The sequence below is a fragment of the Sus scrofa genome, chromosome 10 (assembly GCF_054392235.1).
Source record: "Sus scrofa isolate SSC_HxYL_T2T_F1_AM1 chromosome 10, Sscrofa_HxYL_maternal_Yorkshire_Landrace_v2.0, whole genome shotgun sequence".
NCBI lineage: Eukaryota > Metazoa > Chordata > Mammalia > Artiodactyla > Suidae > Sus > Sus scrofa.
Genome location: NC_139392.1, coordinates 53,933,825 through 53,946,718, shown reverse-complemented (window position 1 = coordinate 53,946,718; position 12,894 = coordinate 53,933,825). Strand labels below are relative to the sequence as shown.

General features: G+C 45.2%; 1 protein-coding gene across 47 annotated transcripts in view; it reads left to right on the top strand.

The window, feature by feature from the left end:
* AOPEP (aminopeptidase O (putative)) overlaps nucleotides 1-12,894 on the top strand; it is a 396,587-nt gene that overhangs the window by 90,229 nt on the left and 293,464 nt on the right. For all 47 annotated transcript variants that reach the window (XR_014817672.1, XR_014817669.1, XR_014817663.1 and 44 more), the window contains one exon: nucleotides 3,072-3,317. Coding sequence is in view for 27 of the 47 variants with exons in the window: in XM_084979736.1 (XP_084835862.1) it covers nucleotides 3,072-3,317 (246 nt within the window). In the remaining 20 variants the exon portion in view is untranslated. The remainder of the gene's footprint in view (nucleotides 1-3,071; nucleotides 3,318-12,894) is intronic.

Sequence of the window (12,894 nt, the reverse complement as noted above, 5' to 3'; positions counted from 1 at the left end):
TCACTTGGATACGGTGTTGCTGTGGCTGTGGTGTAGGATAGCAGCTGCAGCTCCGATTGGATCCCTAGCCTGGGAACCTCCATGTGCCGTGGGTGCAGCCCCAGAAAGACAAAAGACAAAAGACAAAAAAAAAAGAGTGCATTGGAGCAGACATATAATGCAGAGGTTAATAACTGCAGGTTAGTGTGAAAGGAAGATACAGCATTGTTGAGTTACTGGTTCTGTGGAAGACTATTCATGACTACAGAATTACTGCATTGCCTCAGGGCTGTTGTCTGAAGTGGGGCTCGTGTGGTAGGTTGCCAGAAATCATAGCGCCAGAAGGAAGCTTAGAAACCATTTTGGGTTTTTTGTTTGTTTTTAAGCTAAGCATAATTAACCTAACACAAAATGCACAAATCTTAAGTGTTTGGTTTGATGAGGTTTTGACAGTTGTACACCCCACACCCCAAACCATCCATCACCCCAGTAAGTTCCCTCACACCCCCTTCCAATCGCAATCAATTCCTCTCCTCCCTCAGCAGCACTCTTTGTGAGGCCATGTTAGAGATGTGGAGAAAGCGGGCCCCAGATACTGAGCTGCCTGCCTCAGGTCACAGTTAGCCCGTCCAACAGCCTAGATTTCCTGGTCCCCCAGTAGGAACCACCTGTGGCTTCCCCGGTGCCATTTCCATTTTTATGGAGAACCTTAATGGTCTTAATGGTTAGCTTGTTTATAGCTCGATTGCCTTCAAGTCCGACATTTTTCTCCCAGGCTTTGATTATGAAACACGGTACCAATTCACACATCTGGAATAACCTCCATCCCCCTGGCTAGTGCCATGTGCGTCCAGAGAGGATTTAACTCCCTTTTCTTTTGAACTAAGTGACTTTGGGGGGCGGGGTATCTCTTCGGCTGCCCCAGCCTTTGGTTGAACTGATGCACCAGCACAGTATTGTCATTCGGTGAACAGTCACAGCCTATTCAGTTTGATGTCTACCTATCGGCACCTTTACTCACTTTCTCCGCAAAGCAAGGTTATCACTCTTGGGACCTTGGCTAGCGTTCAGTGTCAATAATATGCTTCCTGTCGCTTTATCCTGGGAGACGTTTGTATGGGTCTCCACCCATTTCTCTTACCCTGAACTGTGGCGAAATGTCCTTGGTACTGGGAGCTGTGGTCTGTGTCCCAGGCTGGTGGAGGGTGAGGCTTATCTTCATAGCTGTGTGGCTCTCCTTGGGGCGGCCTGGGATGGGCAAAAGGCACTTCAAAAATGTGGAGAGAAATTATACTGTTGCCCTCTGCCCATATTGGGACATGCTAGCATTTTAAGGTTTTTCAGTATTCACCATGAATCTAAAACATATCTACAGTTAGAATTCTAATTTGTAAATTAAAATTAGAGAGGCTTTCCATTCTCTTTCAATCAAGGATGTGTTAACAGGTGGAAAAATAGAGTTTGCTTTGATGTTGGTTTCTTTGGGTAGCAAAGTTCTCTTGAGGCTTCTGAGTCAAGTTCTAGGAATTCTTTTTGAGCTCCACCTTTGACAGAATAACTGGCAGTGGTCAGATGGTGTGGGTTGGGCTCTGATCTGTTTCCTTAAAAGGTTGATTCAGTTAAATTTGTATTGAAAGCGGATTGGGGGAAATATTGTGTCAGCGCACCTCTATATTCCTTAACAGCACAACTTCGGATGGCCTATGTTAAGAACACCTAGTTTACTTTGCAGTGAAAGGTTTTATATTCTTTAGGAAAGCTAGAGGAGTTCCTGTCATGGCTCAGTGGTTAACGAACCCAACTAGGAACCATGAGGTTGCGGGTTCTATCCCTGGCCTTGCTCAGTGGGTTAACGATCCAGCGTTGCCATGAGCTGTGGTGTGGGTTACAGACGCGGCTCGGATCCCGTGTTGCTGTGGCTCTGCTGTAGGCTGGTGGCTACAGCTCTGATTCAACCCCTAGCCTGGGAATCTCCATATGCTGCGGGAGCAGCCCAAGAAATGGCAAAAAGAAAAAAAAAAAAAAAAAAAAAAAAAAAGCTAGAACCTGCATCATCTTTTGGTTCTTCATTACTGAGTCCACATCTTTTATTTGAGGACATTTCAGAAGGGGATCTTTAACTCGATTGCCCTGTCCCTTCCTTTCTGAGTTACAAACGGACCCTGAGTTGGAGAGGATTTTTCCCATGGTGACATTTGAAAAGCACATTTCCGAAGGCAGGAGTTGCGTTTTATTTGGGTGGGGGGTTGTTTGGTGCTTTTGAGTCTTGGAGATTTTCCACCTGTTTATTCTAAAATAAGACTTTGCTGGAGTTCCTGCTGTGGCTCAGCAGAAATGAACCCGACTAGTATCCATGAGGATGCAGGTTCGATCCCTGACCTCGCTTAGTAGGTTAAAGATCCAGCATTGCTGTGAGCTGTGGTGAAGGTCACAGACAAGGCTCGGATCCTGTGTGGCTGTGGCATGGGCCGGCAGCTGCAGCTCCAATTCGACCTCTAGCCTGGGAACTTCCATATGCCATACCTGCGGCCCTTAAAAAAAATAAATAAATAAGTTTTTACTACTTTCACTAGCACAGGTTGAAGATCCTTAGTCAATTCAGCAGATGGATAAGTTTTGACCTGTAACTTTTTTACTGCTCTACGGAGATTGACACTCCAAGAACTCAAGTGAACTTCTTTCCTTCCAAGTCCATCATAACCGCTGTCTCGAAGTTGTCTACTTCTTCTTTTTTTTTTTTTTTTTTTTTTTGTCTTTTTAGGTCCACACTCATGGCATATGGAGGTTCCCAGGCCAGGGGTCACTTTGAAGCCATAGCTGCTGGCCTACACCACAGCCACAGCAGCTTGGGTTCCCAGCATCTGTGACCTACACCACAGCTCACGGCAAGGCCTGATGCTTAGCCTGTCAAGCAAGGCCGGGGATCAAACCTGTGTCCTCATGGATACAATACCAGTTGGGTTTTATAACCACTGAGCCATGACAGGAACTCCTCGAAGACATCTATGTCTTCAGAGTTCCTCACCTCCACGGCCAGAAGAATGAACCTGTTTCACCATAAAGCACATCTCTTTATTTTGTGTTCTCCCCAGGAATGTTGGTGTTTGCGGACATGTGGAATACCCCTGCCGCTTCCAGAATGCTTCTGCCACCACCCAGGAGGTCATCCCGCATCGGCTTTTTGCTCCAGGGTGCCTCCAGGGTGCCTGCCAAGAGGCCCTTCTGCCGCTGATCCCTCCTTGCCTCTCAGCAGCACACTCTGTCCTGGGAACACACCCGTTCTCCAGACTGGATGTACTCATCGTCCCTGCCAGCTTCCCAAGCCTGGGGATGGCCAGGTACGTTCTTCTGCTGTGGCACCTGGAGGACATGCTTTGGAAATTCTTTGGCCATTTCTTTCTTTCCCTGAGCTCTGGTAGAGCTGCCATCCGATTAGGTTAGAAGGGCCACCATCAGCTCATGCTTGGAGTCTCAGTGTGTGCCCAATCCCCCATGCACGAGCCTTAGGGCATCCTGGGCTCAATTCAGCTGCCTCGAAAATCAAAAGCTCACATTGCAGCTGGGATTGAGAGCATGTTGTGCCCCCAGAGTGATGGATGTTGGCCCGTGGCTGATGGGTGGCTCGTCGGGTTAGGCGGTGAAAGCATCATGCTAATGAGCCCAAGGTCACAGCTCCCGACAGAGGAATGCAACGTGGTTCTAGGGCAGAGGCTGCTCATGTAATCCTGACCAGCTGTCTCATCCGTTCTCACCACTGGTCACGAGGGCAACAGCGTGAGAGCCCCTTTGTCAGAGAGAAATGTGGATGGGTCCGTGTACACCTATCACCACTTCTAGAAAAATCGCTCAAAGCAGATAACTTACTGGGGGAGCGTGGGGCTGTCACTTGTCTTGCTACAATTTTGTCATATGATAAATGCATTGCTCTTATTGTCATCCCCTGTTAGTTCCCATAGAAAATCAAGACCCACCAGTTGAACCTTTCCCTGTATATTATTTATGCCTCAGATTCATTCATTAATGCTATTGTCCATTTCACACAGCATTTGATTTGGTTATGTACTCAGGATTTTCTTGGTTATATTTCTGTTTGGAAATTTTAATCATGAACAGTGAATATCCTTGACTAAGGATGGGAAAAATAAGCTCATCAAAACATGTGACTTTAAGTTTTTCCCTATTAGTCAAGGCAATTCCTGCCGCCAATTAATTTCCATGCTTTTGAACAGCTGTCATTTGTGGTGTTTTCCCTGAAACTGCACACATTCTTAGTAAAACCCATGAGTAGAAAAGAACTGACCAGAACATTTGCTTTTGATCTTTACTACATATGTACACTTTTAAAAAGCTGGCTGGCTAGTCTTAATCCTTGAGGAAGCCTGAGAAGGTCATTTACATGGATTTTTATCCTATATTCATGAAGATAATGGGAATGTAAAAACTAGGATAATTATATGTATTTGGTTACGTGCATCATGTAATTTCTTGGCTCTCTCTATGTAGAATTTGTCTTAACAAGGGGGCTTCTTTGGTCCCTTTGAAGAGTCTGCTGGACTTAATTTGAGCAGAATTATTAGCAAAGGAAGGGTTGTTCATTAAATGTTTCTCATTTGTACACCGTGTGGCGGGGCTATATTTATTTGGGAGTTTTTAGCACTTTATGAGAGTTGCAGTTTTTCAGGGCATTTTTGCTAACAGTTCCAAGTTCTGACCTGAGGGAACCAGAAGCAGAGTATTTTTCATACAGAGCTACATTTATTTGCTAGAGCTCCTTCCTGACATCAGTCTGCCAAAACCCGAATTTGTTGACCTGTGGGCTGATCTATAAAGCTTCTCTTTTTAAGTTTGCATGCCCAAGCAGGTAGAATGTGTGTTTGCTGCTTTTTGAGATATTTAAATTGATTTAAACATGCTTAACTCTGTTTTTTTTGTTTTGTTTTGTTTTTAAGTAAGCCTAAGTACTCTATGGCCAAATGGCTCTGGGCACAAATGTCAAAAAAACGTACTGGTGATAATAATTTAGCAGCAACAAGACTGCTTCTATGCTTAAAAACAGGAGAACCGTACATTTAAAAATCTGTGGTTGATTGTCAAATATCTTTTTTTTTTTTTTTTCCTTCTTTTTAGACTGTGGAAATAGTCTGCCCTGGTCTAGATGTTTTCCTGGGCGTAGTGACTGTTCCCTGTATTTGAACAGTGGAGGGGGGATTGTGGCATCTTCCCCTGCCAGTTGGGGGTGGGGAGGAACTCTGTTTTTTCCTAACTCTGACCTAAATTGATTCCACTTGCTCGGCTTGATTCTCTCGGGATCCCAACACCTTGAGCCACATGCAACTGAGTGGAGTTTATGACTCAGCCGGCTCCTGGGGCCCTGTTGCCTTATTTATGGTCAAGTCTCGGCTTGGGGCTCTGTAAAGCAAACTGAAACAAAAATGACAGTCTTGTAGGTCCATTCTATACCCTAAACAGGAGTGGAGAAATCCCAAGTCTAGAAGAAGCCACTCCAAAAGACCTCTACATTGAAATTTGCCATTGTCCCATGAGTTGTAACCCATCGGAGATCAGAGGATTTCTTGGCAAATTAAATGGTTCTTTCCTGAGCCCACCCTTTGTAAACATAAGTGCAAGATCATAAATTCCATACCTCTGCACTTCTTTGGTGACAAGGTCTTAATCATAATGGATGCCATTTTATAGTAATTGAGTATGCTTTTTCATAGATGATATTAAGCAGTCCCTCATGAACTAAGATGGGTAGATTATTAATGACCATTTTAAGGCATTTGAAAAATTGGGGGGATGATATGTATAATGGTTTTGCAGTATTTTAAATATTACATATCAGAGTTCATATGAATAATCTTAAAACTCTCTTCTCTGAGTCTTTTTTTGAGCCTGATTCCAATATAAAAACACATTAGTGCAATTTGAATGCCTGATAATGACAAATCAGCTTATAGGGAAGTAAATAACACACAAGCACTGTTTTAGAATTTGGAGTGCTTTCCAAACATAGCAGTAACCAGAACATTCTCAATACTGTGCTTCATAATTTTTGTTAGCTTGTAATATAAAAAGAGCTATTGGAGTTCCCGCCGTGGCTCAGCAGTTAACCAACCCGACTAGTATCCATGAGGATTCGGGTTCGATCCCTGGCCTCGCTCAGTGGGTTAAGGACCCGGCGTTGTCATAAGCTGTGGTGTAGGTCGCAGACACGGCTCGGATCTGGCGTTGCTGTGGCTGTGGTGTAGGCTGTGATGTAGCTCCGATTAGACCTCCAGCCTGGGAACCTCCCTGCTGGTGCAGCTCTCCCTCCTTTACGGAATCACCTTTCCAGGAGAGAGGTAATTTCATTCTATTATGATTTGTAGAAAAATGACTATATGTCCTTTAAGACACTGTTGACAGTTCCGTTCGCATCCTTTTCTCATTTAGTAAGGATGGGCTTTCCGTTTTTATTTCATTTTACTTTTGCCTTCCATAAAGGCTGAGTCTGCCATATAAGGAGCAGTGGAAGTGCACATTTCTTGGATTGAGTAATATGGTGTCTGTATGAAGATAAGAATGCATTTTAAATGAATCTCCAATGTCTGGAACAACCCTCTTCATGGTGGTATAATTAGCATTCTGTCTTTTTCACAGTGTCCTCCCATCTTCTCAAATGTCTCAGCTGGGGGGACTAACGAGTAAGCCTAATTTCCTAGGTATTGAGAAATACATGAAAGGAGCTCGTTGTCATGCTTACACTCTTTGTTATAATAATAATAATGTTAATGGAATAATATCCTGGAACCAGATTTATGACAGTTGCCTCAGAATTAACACCTCAGTCTTACCTCTGTGTGTGTTTATAATAAATGCTTTGCTTCACCATTTGTCTTTCAGCAGTTCACAATTACATGTCACGGGGCATAATTAGGTTGGCAGAACTGCCTTGCTGACGTCCAAATACGTTCTCTTTTTTTACCCCCTCCTCTTTTTGAATTTGAAGAATCTCCTGCAGATCATTCAGAATGGTTTGATGTTTAGAGCCCTGAGTAAAAAAGCCGTGTCTTCTCTGGCTGTGCTTCCTTACTGTACCACTCTCATGTAGTTCACTCTTGATGCCTCTTGGAAAATTAAAAAAAAAAATCAAAGGAGTTCCCTTCGTGGCTCAGTGATGAGCGAACCCGACTAGGATCCATGAGGACGCAGGTTCGATCCCTGGCCTTGCTCAGTGGGTTAAGGATCCAGCATTGCCATGAGCTGTGGTGTAGGTCGCAGACGAGGCTCGGATCCCCAGTTACCATGAGTGTGGTGTAGGCTGGCAGCTGTAGCTCCAGTTCAGCCCCTAGCCTGGGTACTTCCATATGCTGCAGCCCTAAAAAAACAGTAAAACAAAAACAAACATAAAAAGGCAGCAATGTGCTTAATGATAGGTGACACGTTCTGCTTTGACCTTTTCCCCACTGGTTCTGTACCAGATTGTCTTGTTCGTGTGTTCTTTGTTTGTTTATTGATTCACTTATTCATTCTTAAAATTCTATTAAGCACATACTGTGTTCCAGGTAGGATTCAGGATGCTGAGCCTACAATGGTCGACAAGACTGATAAGGTCTCTGTCATCATGAAACTTCCATTCTGGTCAGGGGAGAAAAAGTATACATAAAAACAAATAATTCAGGAGTTCCCGTCGTGGCGCAGTGGTTAACAAATCTGACTAGGAACCATGAGGTTGCGGGTTCGGTCCCTGCCCTTACTCAGTGGGTTAACGATCCGGCGTTGCCGTGAGCTGTGGTGTAGGTTGCAGACGCTGCTCGGATCCCGCGTTGCTGTGGCTCTGGTGTAGGCTGGTGGCTACAGCTCCGATTCGACCCCTAGTCTGGGAACCTCCAAATGCCTCAGGAGCGGCCCAAGAAATAGCAACAACAATAACAAAAAAAGACAAAAGACAAAAAAAAAAAAAGAAAAAAAAAAGGAAAAAAAAAAAAACAACAACAAATAATTCAGATGTGCGCTATGAAGAAAATATAGCCAAGTAAGTGACAGAGTACCCGGGGACCCGGAGCATCCTTGGGGTGAGGATGCAAAGAGTGACATTTGCAGGAGTCCCCATCATGGCGCAATGGGATTGGAGGTGTCTCTGCAGCACTAGGGCTCCGGCTCGGGTTCGATCCCTGTGGCTAGGCATAATGGGTTAAAGGATCTGGCATTACCGCAACTGTGTTGTAGTTCACAACTGCAGCTTGGATCTGATCCCTGGCCCAGGAACTCCATGTGCCACGAGTGGCGAAAAAGGAGGGCGAAAAGAAAAGAAAGAAAAAACACTGACATTTGCAGTGAGAGGGAAGAACAGGAAGGAACCAGCCTTGTGATCATCTAGTGGAAAAGCATCTGGCCTGAGGGTAGCTTAAGTCCAAAGGCCCCAAATTGGGAAGCATTGTAATGCACTAGAGTAGCAGACCGTGTGGCTGAAGGGCAATGAGCTATTCGAATGGCTTTCCTTAGGCTCATTTTGGGCACCGGGAAATGCCATGTCCCTTGAGGTCTGGGTCCCCTGAGCCACCCACACCCCCACATGAGGAAACTGAGCCAGAGCCACTAACTAAGAAAGGTTAGAGGTTGAGCAGAGATTGATGGGTCCAGCCAGTCCCGTGTATAGGGAGAGAGTTGCCAGAGAGGTCAGATCTTTTCTCTGATTTCTGGGGGACCAGCAGTGGCATCTCATGACTCGCTGATTGGAACCTGACTTGGCTTAGCATCCATCTACTGTCCTTGTGCAGAATTTTCCACTGAGGGGGCATCAGAGCACTTGGTGCCCAGACTGGCAAACCACCCCCCCGCCCCTTTGTGAAGAAGGGAGAAGTATCAGGTCACCGTTTGTCCTCCCCCTTCCCCCACCGTGGCTGCTAGTTGATTCCTTGCAAAAAAAGAAAAAAAAAATTTTTTTTTGACGTAACAGGTCACAGGGAGCGAGGCATTATTTATAGGTTTCCTCATCCTGATTCTTACGTTTTTCGAAGACTGAACAAAAATAGGACTGATAAGTAAAGAGCACTGAGAGATAATGATCAATGACTGCAGTATCTTCAGTGCCATTCACGGTAGAGAAAAACTGTAAAGCTCCCTCTTACCCATGGCTTGTTCTTAAAAGATCTGCTTGTGCAATAAAAGGCTTCTGAATGCTTATACTCACTCCTGACCGTTGCACGCCCAATTTTCTTAAGTGCCTCAATTTGCGAACAACCAGTATGCACATACATGCCCAAGAATGAATGTAACCCGCTCTTCCTCCACCCGCTCCTCCCGGGGTTAGACAGGGTGTTGTCCTGTTTATTCTTATCTCCCAGCCAATGTGTAATAGAATCGGCAAAACATAACATGCTGGTACAAAGGGCCTCTTGTTTGCAGCCTTCTAATTGTGCTCCTTTCTGCCCGGGAAGGAAGCAGTCATAAATTTCTGTCATTATCTGAGTTAGCAAGATTTCACAGTTTGGGGAATTTTTCTTTACTTTTTCTTTGTTAACTTTGGACTTGAATTTTTGGATCGCCTCATTCAAAAACATCCATACTTTTAAACAATCCTCCTTTAAACTTGAGGAGCTGTGACCTCTTGATTTCTAGGCAGGTTGTGACCATAGCGATTCTTTCCTTGGGGAACCTGCTTCTGAGCCAGAAATTAGTGCACCTTTCAGTTCACTGAGCAGCCTCCCGGCTCCTTTGCTTTCTCCGATGTGCTGCAGATTTGGAGTTTTAGTTCTTTGTTATTTTTTTCTTTTTAGGGCCACACCCACGGCACATGGAAGGCTAGGGGTCGAATCAGAGCTGCAGCTGCCAGCCTACACCACAGCCCCTGCAACGCCAAATGCAAGCCTCATCTGCGACCTACACCACAGCTCACAGCAATGCCAGATCCTTAACCCACTGAATGGGGCCAGGGATGGAACCCATGTCCTCATGGATACTAGTCTGGTTCTTTACCCACTGAGCCACAATGGGAACTCATACTTCTTTGTTATTGTTGTTGTTTGTTTCCCAGACATTAATAAATTCTTAAATTTCTTTCTGCCCAGATCATTTTAAAGAATATTTGGAAGGAGCATTTGTTTTCCCTGTTTTCCAGAATAACTCTTTTCTGTTTTTATGATTAGGTGGGTGTGAGTGATAGAAAGCAGCTCATACCTTCTTTCTTTCCTATAAAATTTTAATCCCTCTGTTTACTGGCGCCCCTGTCGTTGCCATAGCAATGAACAAACAGAACACGCCGCCGTAGGTAGCGAGGTACACAGGTCCATACAAGGTAGCTTAGGCCCCTCACACGCTTCCCCTGTGTTGCTTTCTTTGCATTCGTTTCTCCATTTTGTTTCTTTTTTGTTTGTTTGTTTTGTTTCGACTTGTTTTCTAGGGCTGCACCTGCAGCATATGGAAGTTCCCAGGCTAGGAGATGCCTGGGAGTGGCAGCTGCACTCTTATGCCACAGTCACAGCAACACCAGATCCGAGCTGTGTCTGCAACCCATACTGCTTGTGGCTTGAGATAACGCCAGATCTTTAAGCCACTGAGCGAGGCCAGGGATCGAACCTGTATCTTCGTGGAGACTAGTCAGGTTCTTAACCCGTGGAGCCACAACGGGAACTCCTCTGCTTTGTTTGCCATTTCCATATTTTTTTTCCTGAGAAAGTTATTTGACTCTGTTTTCCTCCTGTATTATAGAATGCCTTTCCCCGTTTGCCATGTGTTCTAGATCTTCGTTTCTCTTTCTTGAAATAGGAACTGGTTTTCATAAGGTGCACCTTCTCTGGGACTCTAGAAGCCCCTGGCTGTGGTTATTTGGTTCGTTGGGACAATATCAGGTTGTGTTGACTGTGGCAGGTAGTGCGAGAAGTTATGCATGTGCCCTGTCCTTTACAGCACAAGCATAGAATGATGCATGATGTCCCCGAGTCACTTAGAGCTGGGAAGTCAGAGACAGTAGTGCAAGGGCCTCAGCCTGGGATGGCTCTCAGAGCCTGGGGTTCAGACTTGGGCAGGACTTCTCTGTGACCCTCTCTGAGGTATATACTTTTGCTTCGAGGACCCCCTGTGGAACCACAACATCACGGAGTCTACTTAAAGGTCCAGGTTCACCATGGGCACGCTTTGAGGCCGCTACCAGGCTAATTCCTGGATCACACAAGTATGTTGGGGCCAGATTCTCTCTCTCTCTCTCTCTCTCTTGAAGAACCATAGGCCAAGTGAACTCACAGCTTTTGGCTCAGCCAGAATCTTCTCCTTACCATCAAACAGCTGTGCTGCTTGTCAGATGCAGAAGTAGCATTTTATCATCATTATGCCATGATTCCTCACCCTCCAAAAGATTACGCTTAAGTGTTTTGTTTTCTTTGAACTGTCCTGCACACGCATAGACTGGCAGCCCTGCCTTCAGAGAACACTATTGGGACCATCCTTCAAGAGAAGTTGTCAAGCCTTTGAAAGGCCTTTCTGAAGCAATCATCCCTCTACCTACATTTGTAATCGTCTCCCTCTATTGATGTCATTGCAGGCCCCTAATCTCTTCCAGGCTTGAGCCTGCGATGGCCAGTCAACCAAACCTTTCCATTTTCCATCGCAAAGAAAAGACTGTTTTTTTTTTTTTTTCCTCCTCTCAGTTATTTCTTTCCAGAAGCATCATAACTGAATAGAACATATACCCTTTGAGTGCAAAAGAACCATGGACTTGAATGTGCCAAGTTGTCTGAGTCGGAATATTCCCAGTCTTGTGGATTCTCACTCCTCGGACCACTATGCGGAGTGAGCAGATGCTCCTGGCTTGGACTGTGTTGTGTACGCATGTGGGCACAGAGCTGCAGATCTATTTCTTTTAAGGCTAGACTCCTTTGGGGGGAAACACCAACTTCAGAAACAGGTCTCGAGCGAGGCACGGTATATGAATAGCTCTGCTCCAGGGAACATCGCCTCTGTTGTGTAACAGCCAGTGTGTAGCTGGAACCCACTGACATCCGAGCCCCAGAGGCCTGTTTGCATAAAGTGGGTAAGAGATTGCCTTGTTGCTTTACCCCCACCAACTGCCCCCACATGTAATTGGAAGAGTATCCCAGCTACTTTTCTTAAAAAGGAGCATTAACTTTAAAAGGCCAAAGATGTGAGGAAACACTCCTTTAAAAGAGGAGTGTTTTTACTTTTTAAAAAATGGATTGCTCTGTGGGATTTGTGGGCACATTGCAAAAGCCCACCCTGACTTCACCCCGGGAGTGGGGCTTGAAGTAGGACATGTTATATTTCTTGGTTAACTAACCATGCTATTTATAGAGGTGACTCCTCAGAAAGTCTAGACCTCGTTCCAGGAAGACAGAACGCCAAATCGGCCCTCCACGTTCCCAGCCAGCCTGCTGAAAATAATCTCCTCCCCTTTTCACCCGAAAATGGAAATCTTGGAATTCCGTTTCAGGACAGCGTGAATGATAGCTGGGCTCCCCAGCCAAAACTCAGGATGCGCAAGGCCGTGGGGTGCTCCTGTGAGCCTTCGAGGCTGGTTTGCTGAGATACGGGGACCGTGGTTGGCAGAGCCTAGTTTTTGAGTTGGTGTCGTCTTGAGAGGAGACCCTGAGGCCCTGCTCCGCCAATGAGTCAAGGCGAAGTTTCTGGCTGCTATCACACATGGGCAATTTCTAAACAGCCTCTTGAAAGCTGGCAGTTTGGAAAGGGATGGATGGGCAAAGCCAGGAAGCTATTCAGCAGACTCATATCAATGGGCAGGTGTGGTGAATGCTGATGATTCTCTGGCTCCAAGGAAACGTGAGATTTTTAGCCTAAATCAGGATTTTCTACATAGGTTCCAAGACTAGTTGTGTGGAATGTTAATAATGTGGGAAAAGGAACTGTGGGTTAATTGGTTTAGGAAATGAATGGATTAAACAAAGTTGAAAGGGAGTCTTT